This window comes from Ricinus communis, chromosome 10, assembly GCF_019578655.1.
Source record: "Ricinus communis isolate WT05 ecotype wild-type chromosome 10, ASM1957865v1, whole genome shotgun sequence".
NCBI lineage: Eukaryota > Viridiplantae > Streptophyta > Magnoliopsida > Malpighiales > Euphorbiaceae > Ricinus > Ricinus communis.
The window spans coordinates 5368992-5383664 of NC_063265.1; the positions used below are offsets into that span (position 1 = coordinate 5368992).

Here is a 14673-nt window from a genome sequence, read left to right on the forward strand (position 1 = left end):
CATTTGAACTGAAGTAAAAACCCATGGCTGCACTTCTACTTCCAAATCTTCACCATCACTACTCAAGCTCACTTATCCTAAACCCTTACGATCCAATCACTCAATTTCTAAAACCTCAAAAGACCCATATTTTGAAAAACCCACATTATCACCTAAAACCACCACCTAAAGCTTCCGTTAGTGAAGATAACACCACCAATGGAGCTATTGAATCCCCAAAACCCTCTCGCCGCGGCCGCAAAAAGAAGCTCACTTCTTCTTCAACTTCAACCCCAACTGCAACAAAAAGAAGTAAAAACTCGAAGAAAAGCAAAGCTGAAAGTGGTGCAACAGCAGCAACGGACTTAGATTTTGATGTTGACATCGAAAACTATGATGATGGCATTGATTTCCCGTATGAATATCCCCCCTTAGTATGCTGTTTTGGCGCTGTGCAAAAAGAGTTCGTGCCCACTGTCAGGGTGCATGATAATCAGATGCACCCTGATATTTATTCTCAGTGGAAGATGCTACAGTGGGACCCTCCTGAGTTTGTGAGGGCCCCAGGTGGGCCCCCATCCAACGTGGCGATTTCTCATGTGAGGCTTGGTGGTAGAGCTGCCTTCATGGGGAAAGTTGGGGCTGATGATTTTGGAGAGGAGTTGGTTTTGATGATGAATAAAGAGAGAGTGCAAACTAGGGCTGTTCATTTTGATCAGAATGTTAAAACGGCTTGTAGTTTTATGAAAATAAAGTTTGATGATGATGGTAGTAAAATGAAGATGGAGATGGTGAAAGAGGCTGCCGAGGACTCACTTCTTGCATCCGAGTTAAATCTTCCAGTGCTTAAAGAGGTAACAGCTTCAATTTTTCTGTTTTCCTTTCTTCTTTTGAAAAAAGAAAATTAGCTCGCGCTGAAGGCCTGGATCGATTCTAGTAGCACTGAATGAAAGCCTATTAGTTGTTCATTTGTTTAATTGAGCATTATTTGAATTTTAGCATAACAGGAGAGTTTCTAAATTTTCATATAGTAGCAATTTATGTACTAATATGCTATGCTCATTGTCCAATTATGAAGGGACAACCTTTAGACTGATTGGATAGTGATCCTGTGAAATGAATTTGATATTTATTTTCTTACAATGGCTAATCCAGGCTAGGATGTTCCACTTCAATTCAGAAGTTCTAACGTCTCCTTCGATGCAACCAACCCTTTTTAAAGCAATTAAATTATCTAAGAAGTCTGGAGGGCTTATATTTTTTGATCCAAATTTGCCATTGCCGATGTGGAGGTCACGGGATGAGACTTGGGAAGTTATCAAGAAAGCTTGGAATGAAGCGGATATTATTGAGGTTTCGAGGAGAGAGCTAGAATTTTTATTAGATGAAGATTATTATGAGAAAAAAAGAAATTACAAGCCACAATACTATGCTGAAAGTTATGAGCAAACCAAGAAGTGGCGAGATTACTATCATTATACTCCTGAGGAAATCTCACCCTTGTGGCATGATGGACTTAAGCTTTTGGCTGTGACTGATGGAACGCTTAGGATTCATTATTATACGCCTTCTTTTGATGGTGCTGTGGTTGGAACAGAAGATGTGCTCATAACACCATTCACATGTGATAGGACTGGATCTGGCGATGCTGTTGTGGCTGCTATGATGAGAAAGCTTACTACTTGCCCTGAGATGTTTGAAGATCAAGATGTTTTGGAGAGGCAGCTTCGCTTTGCAGTTGCAGCAGGAATTATATCGCAATGGACAATTGGTGCAGTTAGAGGTTTTCCTACTGAAAGCGCAACACAAAATTTGAAAGAACAGGTTTATGTGCCTTCAATGTGGTAGGTTGGAATTAAACATTCAAAACATCCAAGGTGTGAGTTTCTCGGGCAAGACGTATTACATGAGCTTATAGGACTTATGTTCCTCCTAATGAGATCTGGATTATTACCAGAAGAAGATATCATGAAAGTTTGTGCTGATGGACTTCACTCCAGGTTCATTGCACATTTGAGGTGCTAAAATTGGCAGGTATTTGATACTGTGCAAAGTACGGGAGAATGAATTGTGCATTTTTATCTTGTGATTGAAGCACAGGTATTTTTGTTGTTGTGAAAAATCTGAAAATTATCAAATTACATTCTTTTGGAAACTAAATCCATTAATCATATTCATCAACCTTGAAAAGCTTTCACAGTTAAAGCATGATAAAAGACATTATTCCCATTAATTGTCCACACGGTTTTTTTTTCTATAAAGGCAGCTCCCTGATCTCCTTGCTTCTGCTATCACCATGGGCATAGCATCCTTTTTCTTAGAATGATTGCACAAATTTTAGGCATATCAGCATAGAGGACTAACTGTGTCTTGAACACGATTTTGCTTGCTTTAGCAATGACACAACAACTCTCTGCTGAACTGATTGTCCATTTTGTCTTCTTAGCTACTAAGGCATAGTATTACCTTGACTTTTCGCATTAGGTCCTCGAGAAAGTTGGTGCAGTGCAGTGCTAATCCATGTAAGGCTTCTGCTGCATTTTGTTACCTAGACTCATCGCTAATCTGCTGCTGTTGAGGGTACACACTTTTTCAATATTAATTACTGCTCATCATTAGTCTGCCGTGTTCTTTTGTTCACTATTCAATTAATTGGATCAAAAGCTCCTTCTATTTCATGAGCCTGATTAATATTAGTTTCGCCAAATGGATTTGTCTGAACAAATTTTGTTCATCAGCATTAATTATTGTTAGTTCTCGGCACATGGATTTGGCTAAACAGATCTGTTGGGATTTCTACTTTGAAGTCTTGAAAAATTTCGTTCTTTTCCTTTTTCATAGCAAAAGCTTCTCTAATTTCATACTTTTTAAGTCCCCACTCCTTTATTTTTAATGCCCTTCTGCTGGTGGATAGATCTTCATCAAAAAATGGATATATTGTAAAATTTGGTTCGTCTTACTTCAGTAAGATCTAAATAGATTTTTTTTTTTTTTTTATAGAAAAGATCTAGATAGATCACAAGCAGCAAAAATGATACATGTATTTACTGTAAACCCTCGAAGCACTTCCTGTATTTCTCTCATGAGCTATATCCAGGTATCATATATTACATTCAATTGTAGTTAAGCCAGATTGGCACCAGGCTACTGAATTTGACATCTGAAAGGAAAAAGAATAAATAAATAAATTTCTTTTGTGTCTCAAACAATAAATAAATGGAAAACCTTTAGCTCCATATGCCAATGGAATTATATTCTGTGCCTGTGTAACTAACCTGATTCACCTAACAATTTAATTCAATCTTCTATTTTCCTAAACTTCTGGTTAAGTCCTCTATCTAAACCCCCAAAAGAAAGAAAAAACAAAACAAAACTCAGTCGTGTATTTTTTCGTATATATGAGAAACCTCAGGATTTCTTGTCCCTGCAAGCACCTCCTACAGTCCCTTGCCTAAGCAACAGCTGCTCAATGCCGACACCCATTCTACAATTGTTTCGAGGAATGGGTGTGAGATAATCCATAACATAAGCCAGACATGGCCTAACTCCTCCTCTATCTTTGTGATGCAGCCCCAGTATTTGGCTTTACCATCTGATCAACCTTCAGACTATTTGATTGCTGCTGGGACTTGCTACATACACAGCCAGGAAAAGGATTTGCATAGAAGTTCTCTTCCGTCCTCGGAGACTCTCCTACTTGCCTAAAATATGGAGATCCAAGCCTGTTGGAATGTGAACTCTTTACTTTTGACGAAAATTCTTCCCAAGATAATACACCCTCATCAAACTGATCAATCAGTGTAACAAAACTTTTTCTGGAACGAGAAAAAAAAAATCATTAGACTAATATTAAGAAGATAACTTTCAGTTAAGAAAGTGCAAAAGCAAAATGTTTTCAATCTAACCTGTCAGGGTTGATAGTCTTTCGAAAACCTTCAAACCTCCTATGCCCCTGAACTGCCTTTGCCATATTTCCATCATATGTATAAACGAAGACATCACTTTCGAGTGCCGCAATATAGTCCAAGGCAGCCAAGCGATTCTGATACTGTTTGAATAGTTCTAACTCTTCTGCTGTTGCAAGAGTAGAATGAGTAAAGACATTTGGGAACTCTGCTCGGAAGGCTGCCATGCTATTACTACCATATATTTCTCCTGCAACAATATAGATAGTTGTAGTGGAAGGATAGCCCATGGCCTTGAGAAACATAGCTGCTTCTCTTGGAGACATTGGGCAACCCCCCTGAAGTCGCCTCTCTCTGCTATCTATTTCTTTCTCCTTCCAGTGCTGGACTTTGTACCTCATAGTCCTCAGCTCCTTAGCCTCTTTTGCTGTGAGATTATGGTTACAGCCAGTGAATGATAGCATGTCTTTCTCATACCTAGTCAACATTTGTGTAGGGTTAGTTGGATAACTAACTAAGAAAATAGGAACACAAGAAGTAGACACCAAAAGATTGGTACCTTAAGTGCAGAGCAACATAAGGCTCACTGTTATTCCTTAGTCTATCGACCAATATCTTGCCAAGATCCTCAATCTCCTTGGAGTACCGGAGGGCTTCATAATTGGCGCGGCATCTCAGCTTCTGAACGGAGGATGCAAGGCCATTATTAGCCAGTCTTGAATCAGTATGGGTGAACTTGATCACCTTATGCTTCTTTAACAATAAGGCCATCTCGCCTCTGTAGTAACTAGCCTGGAAAGTTGAAGAACATAAGCTGGAAGCCCAACTAAGAAAGAAGTAAAGTTTCTTTTTTAAACAAAAAGGAAAAACGAAAAACTCCAATTCCATTGTTGTACCTTAGACCAGGAGATGGGAGCTTTTAAAAGGGGCTTCTTTGCTGCATATTGAGGTGGCAAATACTCTACAATATGAACATCATCCTTTAAGGATTCCATGAAATGCCTCCAGTCAAATATGTCTTTAAAATTGCTGCAGAAGTATATAATGCAATTTATCTCATGTAAACATCAGAAAATTTATGAATATCAAGAAAAGTATTGAAATATTATGTTACCTTGGATCAGTCCAAAATGAATCATGATCAAGAGAAGGCAGGACAAGAGTTGCATTCATTAACTTTGCAACAGCAACCATATCACATATCTGCGTATCAATAAGAACAACAAATCAACTTCAGAAATCTTCTTCTCTTTTCTTTTCAAAGAATCACAATTTTATCACTTATGAGACTAACAATTATAATTTGATAGAGCATGAATAATAAGTAAAACTCACTCCTGTTCTCATTTGATTAAGTCCACCATTGGCATGAACAAGAAGATAGCCATTTGTTTTTTTAGCCCCTGAATAGAAAAGAATTATGAAGACAAAGTTGGAGTTTCAGAAAAGGGTAAGGAATGAATCATCAAAAAGCTGGGATAGTAGACAAGTACAAGAATAGAAATTTATGTATAGCATACTTATTTGATTTCTTGGCCGAGCTATGCATTGGTAGTAACTGTCACTATTGGGTTTCATCCAAATTTCTGGAGTCTGCAAATAGTAAATCACATAAAACCTAAGTTAAATTGAAAAGTAGCACAATTAAATCAGTGCACTTATAATCCCACCAAATAGCAACCGGCCAAATACTAGATGTGAAGAGAAAGATTCCAGTATCGATTCAGGTCAAGTTAACCAAAAGCAGCCCATGAGTGAAAATATAGGCTTATAGCCAGCCAACCCCACATCTAAAAGAAAAGAAATTCAATGCACTCACTATCTGCGACCCACCACTTCTTGCCGGTCAATTATATAACGCCAACAATTCAAAAGTCCACCACCAACAACGGCACAAACACATACCCAAACACAAATTCTTCTTCCCATACCCAATCTCAGTATAGCAAAAAATTTTATTATTATTATTATTATTATTAAAAAATGTCATCTTTTCATTTTTCATTTAAAAAAAAATGTGTACAGAATTTTAAGTTTGTGTAGTTTTACTTTCTTTCTTTTTTTGTCAAGGGTCAATTTCACCAAAGCACGGAACACTACGTACGAGATTAAAATTGAAAGAGTGATAATTAGAACACACCGTTGGCACCGCCGTGAAAAATAAAAATACTTATCAATAAAAAGAATTGTTATATTTATAGCTTTCCATTATTCGGTTTTCTGAGGAAACAAACAGAAAAAGAAAATGAAAATAAGAGTAAATGGGAGAATGGACTTACCGTTAATCTATCCAAAGTGCGCATGGGCTTAGAAGGCTTGGAGGCCTCATCGCTTTCAGTTACGATATTATTTTGAGTGAAGCGCCTTTCATTGGGGTAGTTTTGTATAATCAAATTACCACCATTGTTTTTGTTGCTGCTGCTCTCTGTTCTCTTTTCAACGTGATGATCCAAAAAGAATGAGACCTTAATGAACACAGAAAACACGACCATTAACATTAAAACAGCGAGTATCTTACGGCCCAAATTCTTGCCCGATATCATCCAATGGCAGCCATCTTCCAATCTAAGAAGCCAACCCTCTGGGATGAAAAATAACATCTTTCGACGAAGCAATAGGTGCTTAAGACTATGATAATGATGATGGTAATGGTGATTGTGGTGGTGGTGGTGGTGGGTCCCAGCGGAAGAGCCGTTAGGATTGTCTTCTTCGTCAGAGACAACAACATGATCATTATTATAATCTGAGAAATTAGTAGTAGTAGAGGATGATTTATCAATGGTGGTGGCAGCAACAGCAGCATCAACGCGTCTTCTAGTGGTGGTGGGACCAACAGGGTGGCTACTGGGGCTAACATTGGTGGAAGCGGCCGTTGATGTGGCGGTGGCGGTGGTGACGGTGATGGGACAACCGGACGACATGGCCATCCGGTCCTTTAAGAAAAAAAAAAAATCAAAACAAAAAATGGTTATTGAAAGAGGAAAAGAAAAACAAGAAAGGGAAAACGTTAGAGAGTATTAGTGAAAAGGTATATTGTTTGGTTCCGGTGAGAAGAAGAGGTACCCGGAATCTAAGGAGGAGCAGAGGTGTTAAATTTCTCTTTTCTCGTTTTGGTCTATTTATAATAAATATAAATAAATTTATTATTAATAAACATAGATGGACAGTTTTAGTTAGTGAATTGGATATTCCTTCTCTTTTTATTGGGTTCCCATTTTCTTGATTTTCGGAAGAGAAGAAGTGCTTTAGTAATTTTAGGGAACATTCTGATTTGACATAATTGTCCCTCGTTTACCAAAATATTATATATAAATATTTTCACCTATACGTACGCCTAAAGCTCAAGTTTAGGGATATTTTGCGACTTCTTGTTATGCTTGTTTACATATTATTTAATTTTATTTGATTTATTTATTTCTTTTGGATATGCATGGAGTTTATTTTCTTGCATTAATATTTTAATTTTAATTTTTGTAGTGAAGACTATTTTTCATGACACAGAATTAAAGATGGATAACTACAAATTTTCTTCTTTAATTTGCTCTTGAAGACTATTTCTTTTCTTCTTCTTTTTCTTTCGAGGAGAGTTTTCATTGTTATATATTATTATCTAAATTCTAATATTCTACATTACCATTTTTGAGTTTTAAATTTTAAAAGAGAATGGAATTACAAAGTTTTAAATTTTGGAGAGAATGAAATTATGGATTTTTTTTTTTTGTTAAAAAAGAGAAAAAAAAAGAAGAAGAAGTTAAATTTGAATAGTTTTGGATAAGAGAAAAATGAAATTTTACAACACAATGCAGATTTTTCTTGTCCTTTCTTTCTGAGATCAACAGTGGATATGGTTGATATTTAATTATTCTAATTAAGAAAAAAAAAAAAGAGAGGCAGCCCTCTTCTTTTAATCATCTGAATTGTGCATATAAATTTTGATTTTGTTTTATGGAATAAAAATGTGTTAGTTAGATGTACTTCTAATCTTTGAGTATTTGAATTTAACTTTTTAGTTATATAATAAATTTTTATTTTATGAATCATTCGTTTATACAATTAAAAGCAATATATTTTATAAGAAAACGAATTTAAAGAGCTTTTTTAGAAAAAGAATAAGCATTTTTTTTGGGTTTAGTGATGATATGTTTTTATAAAATCATTTGGTTAGGTTGACATGGCAATGGCATCAGATATGTTACAGTTTGGTGACAAACATGTTGTATTTGTATTTGGTGAAATGGAATGTTTTAGAGATTCATAAAAAAGACATATAAAAGAGTAGTTCATTGAATTATTATTCTTTTTCATTTGGATTGAATTTGGCTTCAATTGATATCTTCACGCAAATGCTCAATGATGCATGAACCCATGAACTGCAGAACAACTAATTGGGGTTGGAATCTAGGTTACCATAATTGCATTCAATTATGAATAATATAAGATCCACAAACAAATGCATTTATATACATATGATTGGCGTATAAAACATAGTTTATTTCCTTCAAATTAATGTGAAGCATAACTTTTCATGTTCTATTTTGTAAAAATAAACTAATTTTATATACTCTGATAAATAAATTTGTAAAACTAAAAGTCTTATTGTTATAATCTAATCACAACTTAGGAAGAGATGGAGCAAACTTTTAGACAAATTCTTGAAATTAACCTAAGTAAATATAAAATGAAAGGCCCATGTGGGCCGGACAATAAAAATAGTCATCTCATTTCACTTGTTATAAAGATAGAAGTTAATGGAGAGAATTTAATGCTAAAACTTTTTTCTAATAAGAATAAATTCTCTTACTACTTGAATATTTTTTATTTAGATAATAGAAAAGTAAAAATTATTTTATATATATTATAAAAATCTGCCAATTTACCTACAAAATATTTTTCTAGTAACTATAAAGATTTTATAAATAATTATTTTTATTGATAATTTCTTCAAAAATATAAAATTTATCCGCAAATCATATGTAGGAAAATATTTTCCCATGAGAGTTAAGTTGTAAATTATCGTTAATTTAATTTAGTGACAATAATACATGTGGCTCATTTTATCATACATCCCCACATCAAAGAAGGAAACCAAATGTGGTTTTGTTAGTTAAAGTAATCTCTACAAGATCTACCAATGGCATTTTGGGGGTAGAGTGGATAATTGCAAGGACTAATAATCCCCCTTTAACCAAAAGTTTTGCAACTTTTTCTTGCTTTTTTTTTTTTTTTTTGTGATGTTTCCTCTTTCTTAACATTCATTTGAAGTCAAGTGGGTGGTGGTGCATAGTGTGAGGCTAAAACTAGAAGTGACGTTAAATGCTAAGCAAAAGGAAGTTAGTTCTAACTTTTAACATTTGTATCCAAAAATGGCACCTTTATTAGTACATACATGCCAAATTCTTCCTAGAATTTAGGAAAATAATTATTTTCCTCATATATCAAAAGGGTTCACTTCATTTGCTATATTGAAGAAAAAACCAAAAGCTTATCATGATATATATATAGCTTGAATTAAACTACAATTCCTCTTCTTCTTTTTTCCCCTTTAGTCGTGTTTTAAGATTTGTCTTTACCATTTTGCTAATTTCCAAGTTTCAAAAGCCATCTAATTCTTTCTTTGAAGTGATGTTGAGTATCTTTCGGTGCCTTTTGCTGAATGACTTATAATTATCATCAAAATATTGCCAAGGAAATATAGAAGTTTTAATCTTAGTGGATGAGAACAATTTACAATGGAACTCCTAAATATCAGGAAAAAAATGATATGAAATTGTACTAAAATTAAGATAATTGTTTGCACTCAAATTGTAGATCTCAACTTAGTTGGATTTTAAGATTGTAAGAAAAATAAAATAAAATAATTATTTAAAACTAATATTTTTCTTTTTGAAGTAAGGTGGGCGAAATGAATCATTTAAGGCTTTTATTTAGCATTAGCAAATTGTACGATAAGATTTTTATTTAGATTATTGATTATTATTTGACTTTTGAATTGGCCTGGTAAGATGATATACAATTTGACTTTTGAAAATTAAATTCCATTTAATAAGGCATTGATTAGTGACAATCATTTATTTTAGATCCTTTTAACTAAATTTGTTAATTCCAATAGTTGAGATCTACTTCAAGCACTAAGAATATTTACTTACGAGAGTAAGATGTTTTAAGTTTGAGTTTAATTCCCGTTTTAATTTGATATTGATGCTATAATTAATTGAGAGACTTGAGCAAAAAAATTATTAATCTATTAAAATAATATACTATACATTTACAGTTGAAAAGGGTGATGCAAGGAAAGATAATGAAGGTCAAAATGTAATGAAATTAATAAGCAAAGCACATTAAGAGAAATAGGATATAAATGAGTATAAATTCATATTAAATCTTTATATTACACCTTTTAACCCTATTTTAGAGGTTAATTAAAATGTGCAGTGGGAGGTTAATGGATGTGAATGTTTAACTCCTATTTACTATTTATAATAAACCCTCCAACAAAACTAAGATACTAACCCATATATACTAACCCATTTGTTCTATAAGATTAGAATATTTTCTTAAAAAAAAATCAATTACTGTTCTCAATTTAAATGGTCTAACTCTTTATGTATTATCTCAAGTTACAGGGTTGCTTTGCTAATTGGAATTGATTAAAAGAATGAGAGAAGAAAAAGTTATATGTTATAAAAGTATAAGGACCAAAATGAAAAGAAAAAATATTTCAAGCATTAACTCTTGATTAAGGGCTATGGCTAGCGTTTTAGACCTTAATTGTATAAAGAAGGAATATTATTAGACGAGATTGTGAAAAAGAAAACTTAGCTTTATCGTTCTTGCATTATATTATTTTGAAATCAAAGTAAAAAAAAAAAAAGAATATTAGTGTTATTTAAAAATAAAAAATAGAGAGAATTTTTCTGATATAACCTAAAATTTATGAACTGCCATGGAAAATAATAAGCCTAAAGTCAGGGACTGCAATTAAATTCTACCCTTTCTAATAGGGTATCGCGTGTTCCTCTGAAAAGGGCAATTACGATATTTAGTTAAAGACTTCTCCCATTTTCCGCGTCAAAAAGATCCACACAGAAAGAAAGAAAGAGGGTACAACGGAACGTTCCTGGGAAAATTAAATGGTTAAATGGGACCGGACTGGACTGGTCCGCTCTGACTCTCTTTTTTCGTCTAAGGTTCCATAATACACGCAGCCACCGGACGTATCTTTTCACATTTTTGGTATCAGTCCACGCGTCACTCTCTTGCGTGTCTCTTCGTCGGTGCACTGCACACAATTATTTGTACATTTTCCAAATCACTGCGCATCTAGCCGTTTGATTTCTCATCATTTTTTAAACAACAACGCAATCATAGGGTCGCACTTTACTTGTGTTATAATCATTGATGCGATCAGATGGTGCTGGATCTTTTGATTTGAGATATAAATATATTATTGTTATTATTAAAAACAAAAATAAAAAAGAAAAAGGACATAAAACCCAATATTATTTGGTAGGAGGAGAGGCAGAGTGGATTCTGATTTGTGTGGTGCCAATGAAGAAACGAAAAAGAGTGAAAATTCAACGCGTTAGAGAATCGTATCAGTGTTGAGAAGTTGCAAGCTTGCACGTTTCTGTCCATTTTGAAATATTTTCTAATTTTTATTTTGTCTGGTTTTGCTTTTTCCAAAATTTCAAAATTACGAGTAAATAGATCTCTCTATAAGACAAAGTTGAATTTTTTAATTTTAAAGCAATAAAAAATCTTATTCAAATTGGTTAGCAATTGAGTTTGCTTTCCCGTTTTACTTCCTAGAGGTAAGAGATAATAATAGTAATGATAACGATGCTAAGTACAAAAGTTACTGCTCTTTTCTTGCAGGAATGCTATGAATTTGCTACCACTGTTCTGTAATTTCTTGCTGATTATTTTGCGAGTCTTAAATTTTTAATTTTATGAGTTCTTTTTTGTGTGACTTCTTAAACGAGGACGATGATAATGACTGTGACGACAAGAACAAATGAAAAATCAAAGCTACTCAAATTATGAATTGCCCCATTTAGTAAAAATAAGTAGATATTATCATTATAAGAATCTCTTAATAAGTCTTTCAATAAATATACTTAGAAAGAGGGTAGCACGCTTGTCTTGTTTGATAGATTTGGAAGCAATGTTATTATGGAAAAAATGACAAGTGTTAATGTCTCCGTTGCACTTTATCAGATGAATGAAACCTACAAAAGCAATTGATGATATATATATAATATGAGAGAGGCAGAGTGCTGGCTATGTGGTTTTCTTAATACCTTACATTAACAGAATATTTAAATCTTAAACAGAAGTATCATGAAAATGATTTGGTCGGCAATCAAAATTATCCAAGGAATATTGTGCATGAATTGCAGCCTTACACATGGCATTGCCATATATTTATCACACACATGTGATGGAGAATCAACAAGTTATTAGTTAACTTACAAGCCAATTTAGTTTAGTGGATCACTTGATTCGTCATAAGTAAGAACTGAACAAGTCAATTAGTAATACAATATGTATTAGGATTAGAAATCACATCCAATACGTCAGTCCAATCACATACTATATAATTGGTAGAACAAAAGAAGTTCATATATAAAAGGCATGATACAGATACTTCAAGACATGCAATAAACTTATAATTCTCTGACTACTAAAGTAAATTTTCCAATCTTTACTGAATTAGGTAATGCTCCTTTGACTATTTGCTCTTATTTTACAAGTTATATCTAAAAAATAAACTTGGGTACTCCTCTAACTAGACTAATTATGAGTAACTAATACTATTAGTTGGAGCTCTAATGGAAATGGAGGCAAATAGGAGATCGTTGCCCTTCTAGCCAATAAATGTTATACATAAAAATACCATTGATGTCTCCCCCAAATCCCCCAACTCTTTCACTCCCTCTATATTTTGCTTCTTTTTGATTGGGAGAAGGTAAAGGTGCATTTTTTTATCTCTAATGTATAATTCAAGAGTGGCATATGCCCTTAACTAAATTTTTTGCCAAATGACTCTCAAATTACTTAAAACTTATTATATAGGCCCTATCTTTAACAGAGGATTATACCACCGTTATCTCTAAGATGACGTGGGTAATTTTTAGTTTATCCACTATTATTTATATTATTTTTTTGCTGAATTTTAGAGCATGATAGTTTGTAATAACTATGTATTTATGTATTTATATAAATAAAATTTATAAAATCTTAATCAAATTTATATAAAGTATTTTAATGTGTAATTTTTATATAGGATTATATGTTAAAATATTTTTATGTAAATTTCTTAAGAAAAAAACTGTTTGTCTAAATTAGATTTTCAGAATCCGATGGTCTAAGAGAAATCAGCAACATTTTGAAGGGAGATTACGAGTTCTTAACAAAGAAAGCAAAATAGAGGAAAAGAATTAGAGATTTTGGGCTTTGAATTTGGTTTAAAGATAAAGCTAACCAAAAAAAGGAAAAAAATCTTTAAGTTTAGCCTTTGAGTTTGCTTAGATTAGTAACTCTTAGAGATTAGTTCATGCGAGTATTTTGTATGAGTCCTGAAGAAGAAGATTAAGACGAGTTTTTCTTTTTAATTTCTTAAATTTAATTAATTAGTTAAATATCAAAATACATTTGTTTTAGTCTATATTAGCTAAAATAACTGTCTAACATAGCATTTATTAACTAATGGTATTTTTTATTTTAAAAAGCATTTTTTGTTTAAGGAGTAGAATTTTATTTTTTTTGAGTTCAATGTCTTTTTTATTTTTATCTTTATCCAAAAATAATTAATATTTAAAAAAAAAAATAGAGAAGAAAAAGAAAGTATTTTTTAAGAAAAAACTAAAATATAATAGATATCAATTAATAAAATATATAAAAATTTATAATGCATTAATTATATAAGGATAGAGAGTACATTTAGCTCTCTAAATATAGAGAGCCAAATTCACTCTCTATTGCATATTTAAAAGATACAACGAGTATTAAAATTTTATTTTATTGAATAGCTTCTTATAATAAAGAGTCATTTGAAAATGTTTTTATAAATCCATGTTTATAAAAAGATTTAAATAACAGATATTAGATGATTTGTAAGTTATTTGGTCAAAAAATAATAATTGAGGACGTATATTAGGGCAAAAGTGCACCTTTCTCCCCTTATATATATATATTAGATGTAGAATTGGTAAAACCTCACAAGAATGTTTGAAGGGCTCAAAAGTTTGGGAGTCTTGGCCTTGTTTATTGGAGTTGGAAAGTTTCTTCAGTGTGACCCTATTCCTAATTGAATGTAAAGGTTAAATAGAGAGAGCTCAGACGTAAAGGAAGAGCAAAGGCCTTTTTTAAAATAATAAATGAATAAATATATTATTATTTCAAAGGGATCACCAGCAGAGTCTTTCTGGCACTTGGGCCACATCAGGTTTTTATTTTGTTATTCCTGGAACCTTAATTTCCCGACTCAACTTATGTCTAAAATTAAAGAATTTCAGTATTTATTATTTTTAAGTTAGTTTAATAATATGATATACATTCAACTTAAAAGTTTAAGTAAGTCAAAAAAGAATTTAAATTATTAGTTTAACATTTTTACTTAAAATTTTAATTATCGGATTTTCACTATTTCTTAAATGGATTAACTTTTATACTCTTCATATATTCTTAAGTTATTACTAATAAATAAAAAGTTATTTATTTTGATTTTCATATTTTTATTATATTTTTAAATTATTATTCAAAATTATACTTTTGTTATAAAAAAAGT

At 32.4% G+C, this 14673-nt stretch overlaps 2 protein-coding genes across 2 annotated transcripts; one reads left to right on the forward strand and one right to left on the reverse strand.

Annotated features, from left to right (window-relative positions):
• The first annotated feature begins 23 nt into the window (after nucleotides 1-23).
• On the forward strand, nucleotides 24-2169 carry LOC8273454 (fructokinase-like 1, chloroplastic). The gene is made up of 2 exons (XM_002527831.4): nucleotides 24-833; nucleotides 1135-2169. The coding sequence occupies exons 1-2, from the start codon at nucleotides 24-26 to the stop codon at nucleotides 1825-1827; spliced, it is 1503 nt and encodes a 500-aa protein (XP_002527877.1). The 3' UTR covers nucleotides 1828-2169.
• An 853-nt stretch (nucleotides 2170-3022) lies between these two features.
• On the reverse strand, nucleotides 3023-7084 carry LOC8273453 (O-fucosyltransferase 19). Its single transcript, XM_048369665.1, has 9 exons — nucleotides 6948-7084; nucleotides 6164-6817; nucleotides 5405-5477; nucleotides 5220-5287; nucleotides 4999-5087; nucleotides 4781-4913; nucleotides 4444-4676; nucleotides 3885-4361; nucleotides 3023-3794 (listed from the first exon to the last, which is right to left on the reverse strand). The coding sequence occupies exons 2-9, from the start codon at nucleotides 6809-6811 to the stop codon at nucleotides 3533-3535; spliced, it is 1983 nt and encodes a 660-aa protein (XP_048225622.1). The 5' UTR covers nucleotides 6812-6817; nucleotides 6948-7084; the 3' UTR covers nucleotides 3023-3532.
• Between the last annotated feature and the right edge of the window lie 7589 nt (nucleotides 7085-14673).

Bases quoted from the DNA above. Each gene is read 5' to 3' on its own strand.
- LOC8273454 (XM_002527831.4), top strand. From the start codon at position 24: ATGGCTGCACTTCTACTTCCAAATCTTCACCATCACTACTCAAGCTCA. The intron at 834-1,134 runs GTAACAGCTTCA...TGGCTAATCCAG, and splicing joins ATCTTCCAGTGCTTAAAGAG to GCTAGGATGTTCCACTTCAA.
- LOC8273453 (XM_048369665.1), bottom strand. From the start codon at position 6,811: ATGGCCATGTCGTCCGGTTGTCCCATCACCGTCACCACCGCCACCGCC. The intron at 4,677-4,780 runs GTACAACAATGG...TCAACTTTCCAG, and splicing joins CTCCCATCTCCTGGTCTAAG to GCTAGTTACTACAGAGGCGA. The intron at 3,795-3,884 runs GTTAGATTGAAA...TTCTCGTTCCAG, and splicing joins AAGACTATCAACCCTGACAG to AAAAAGTTTTGTTACACTGA.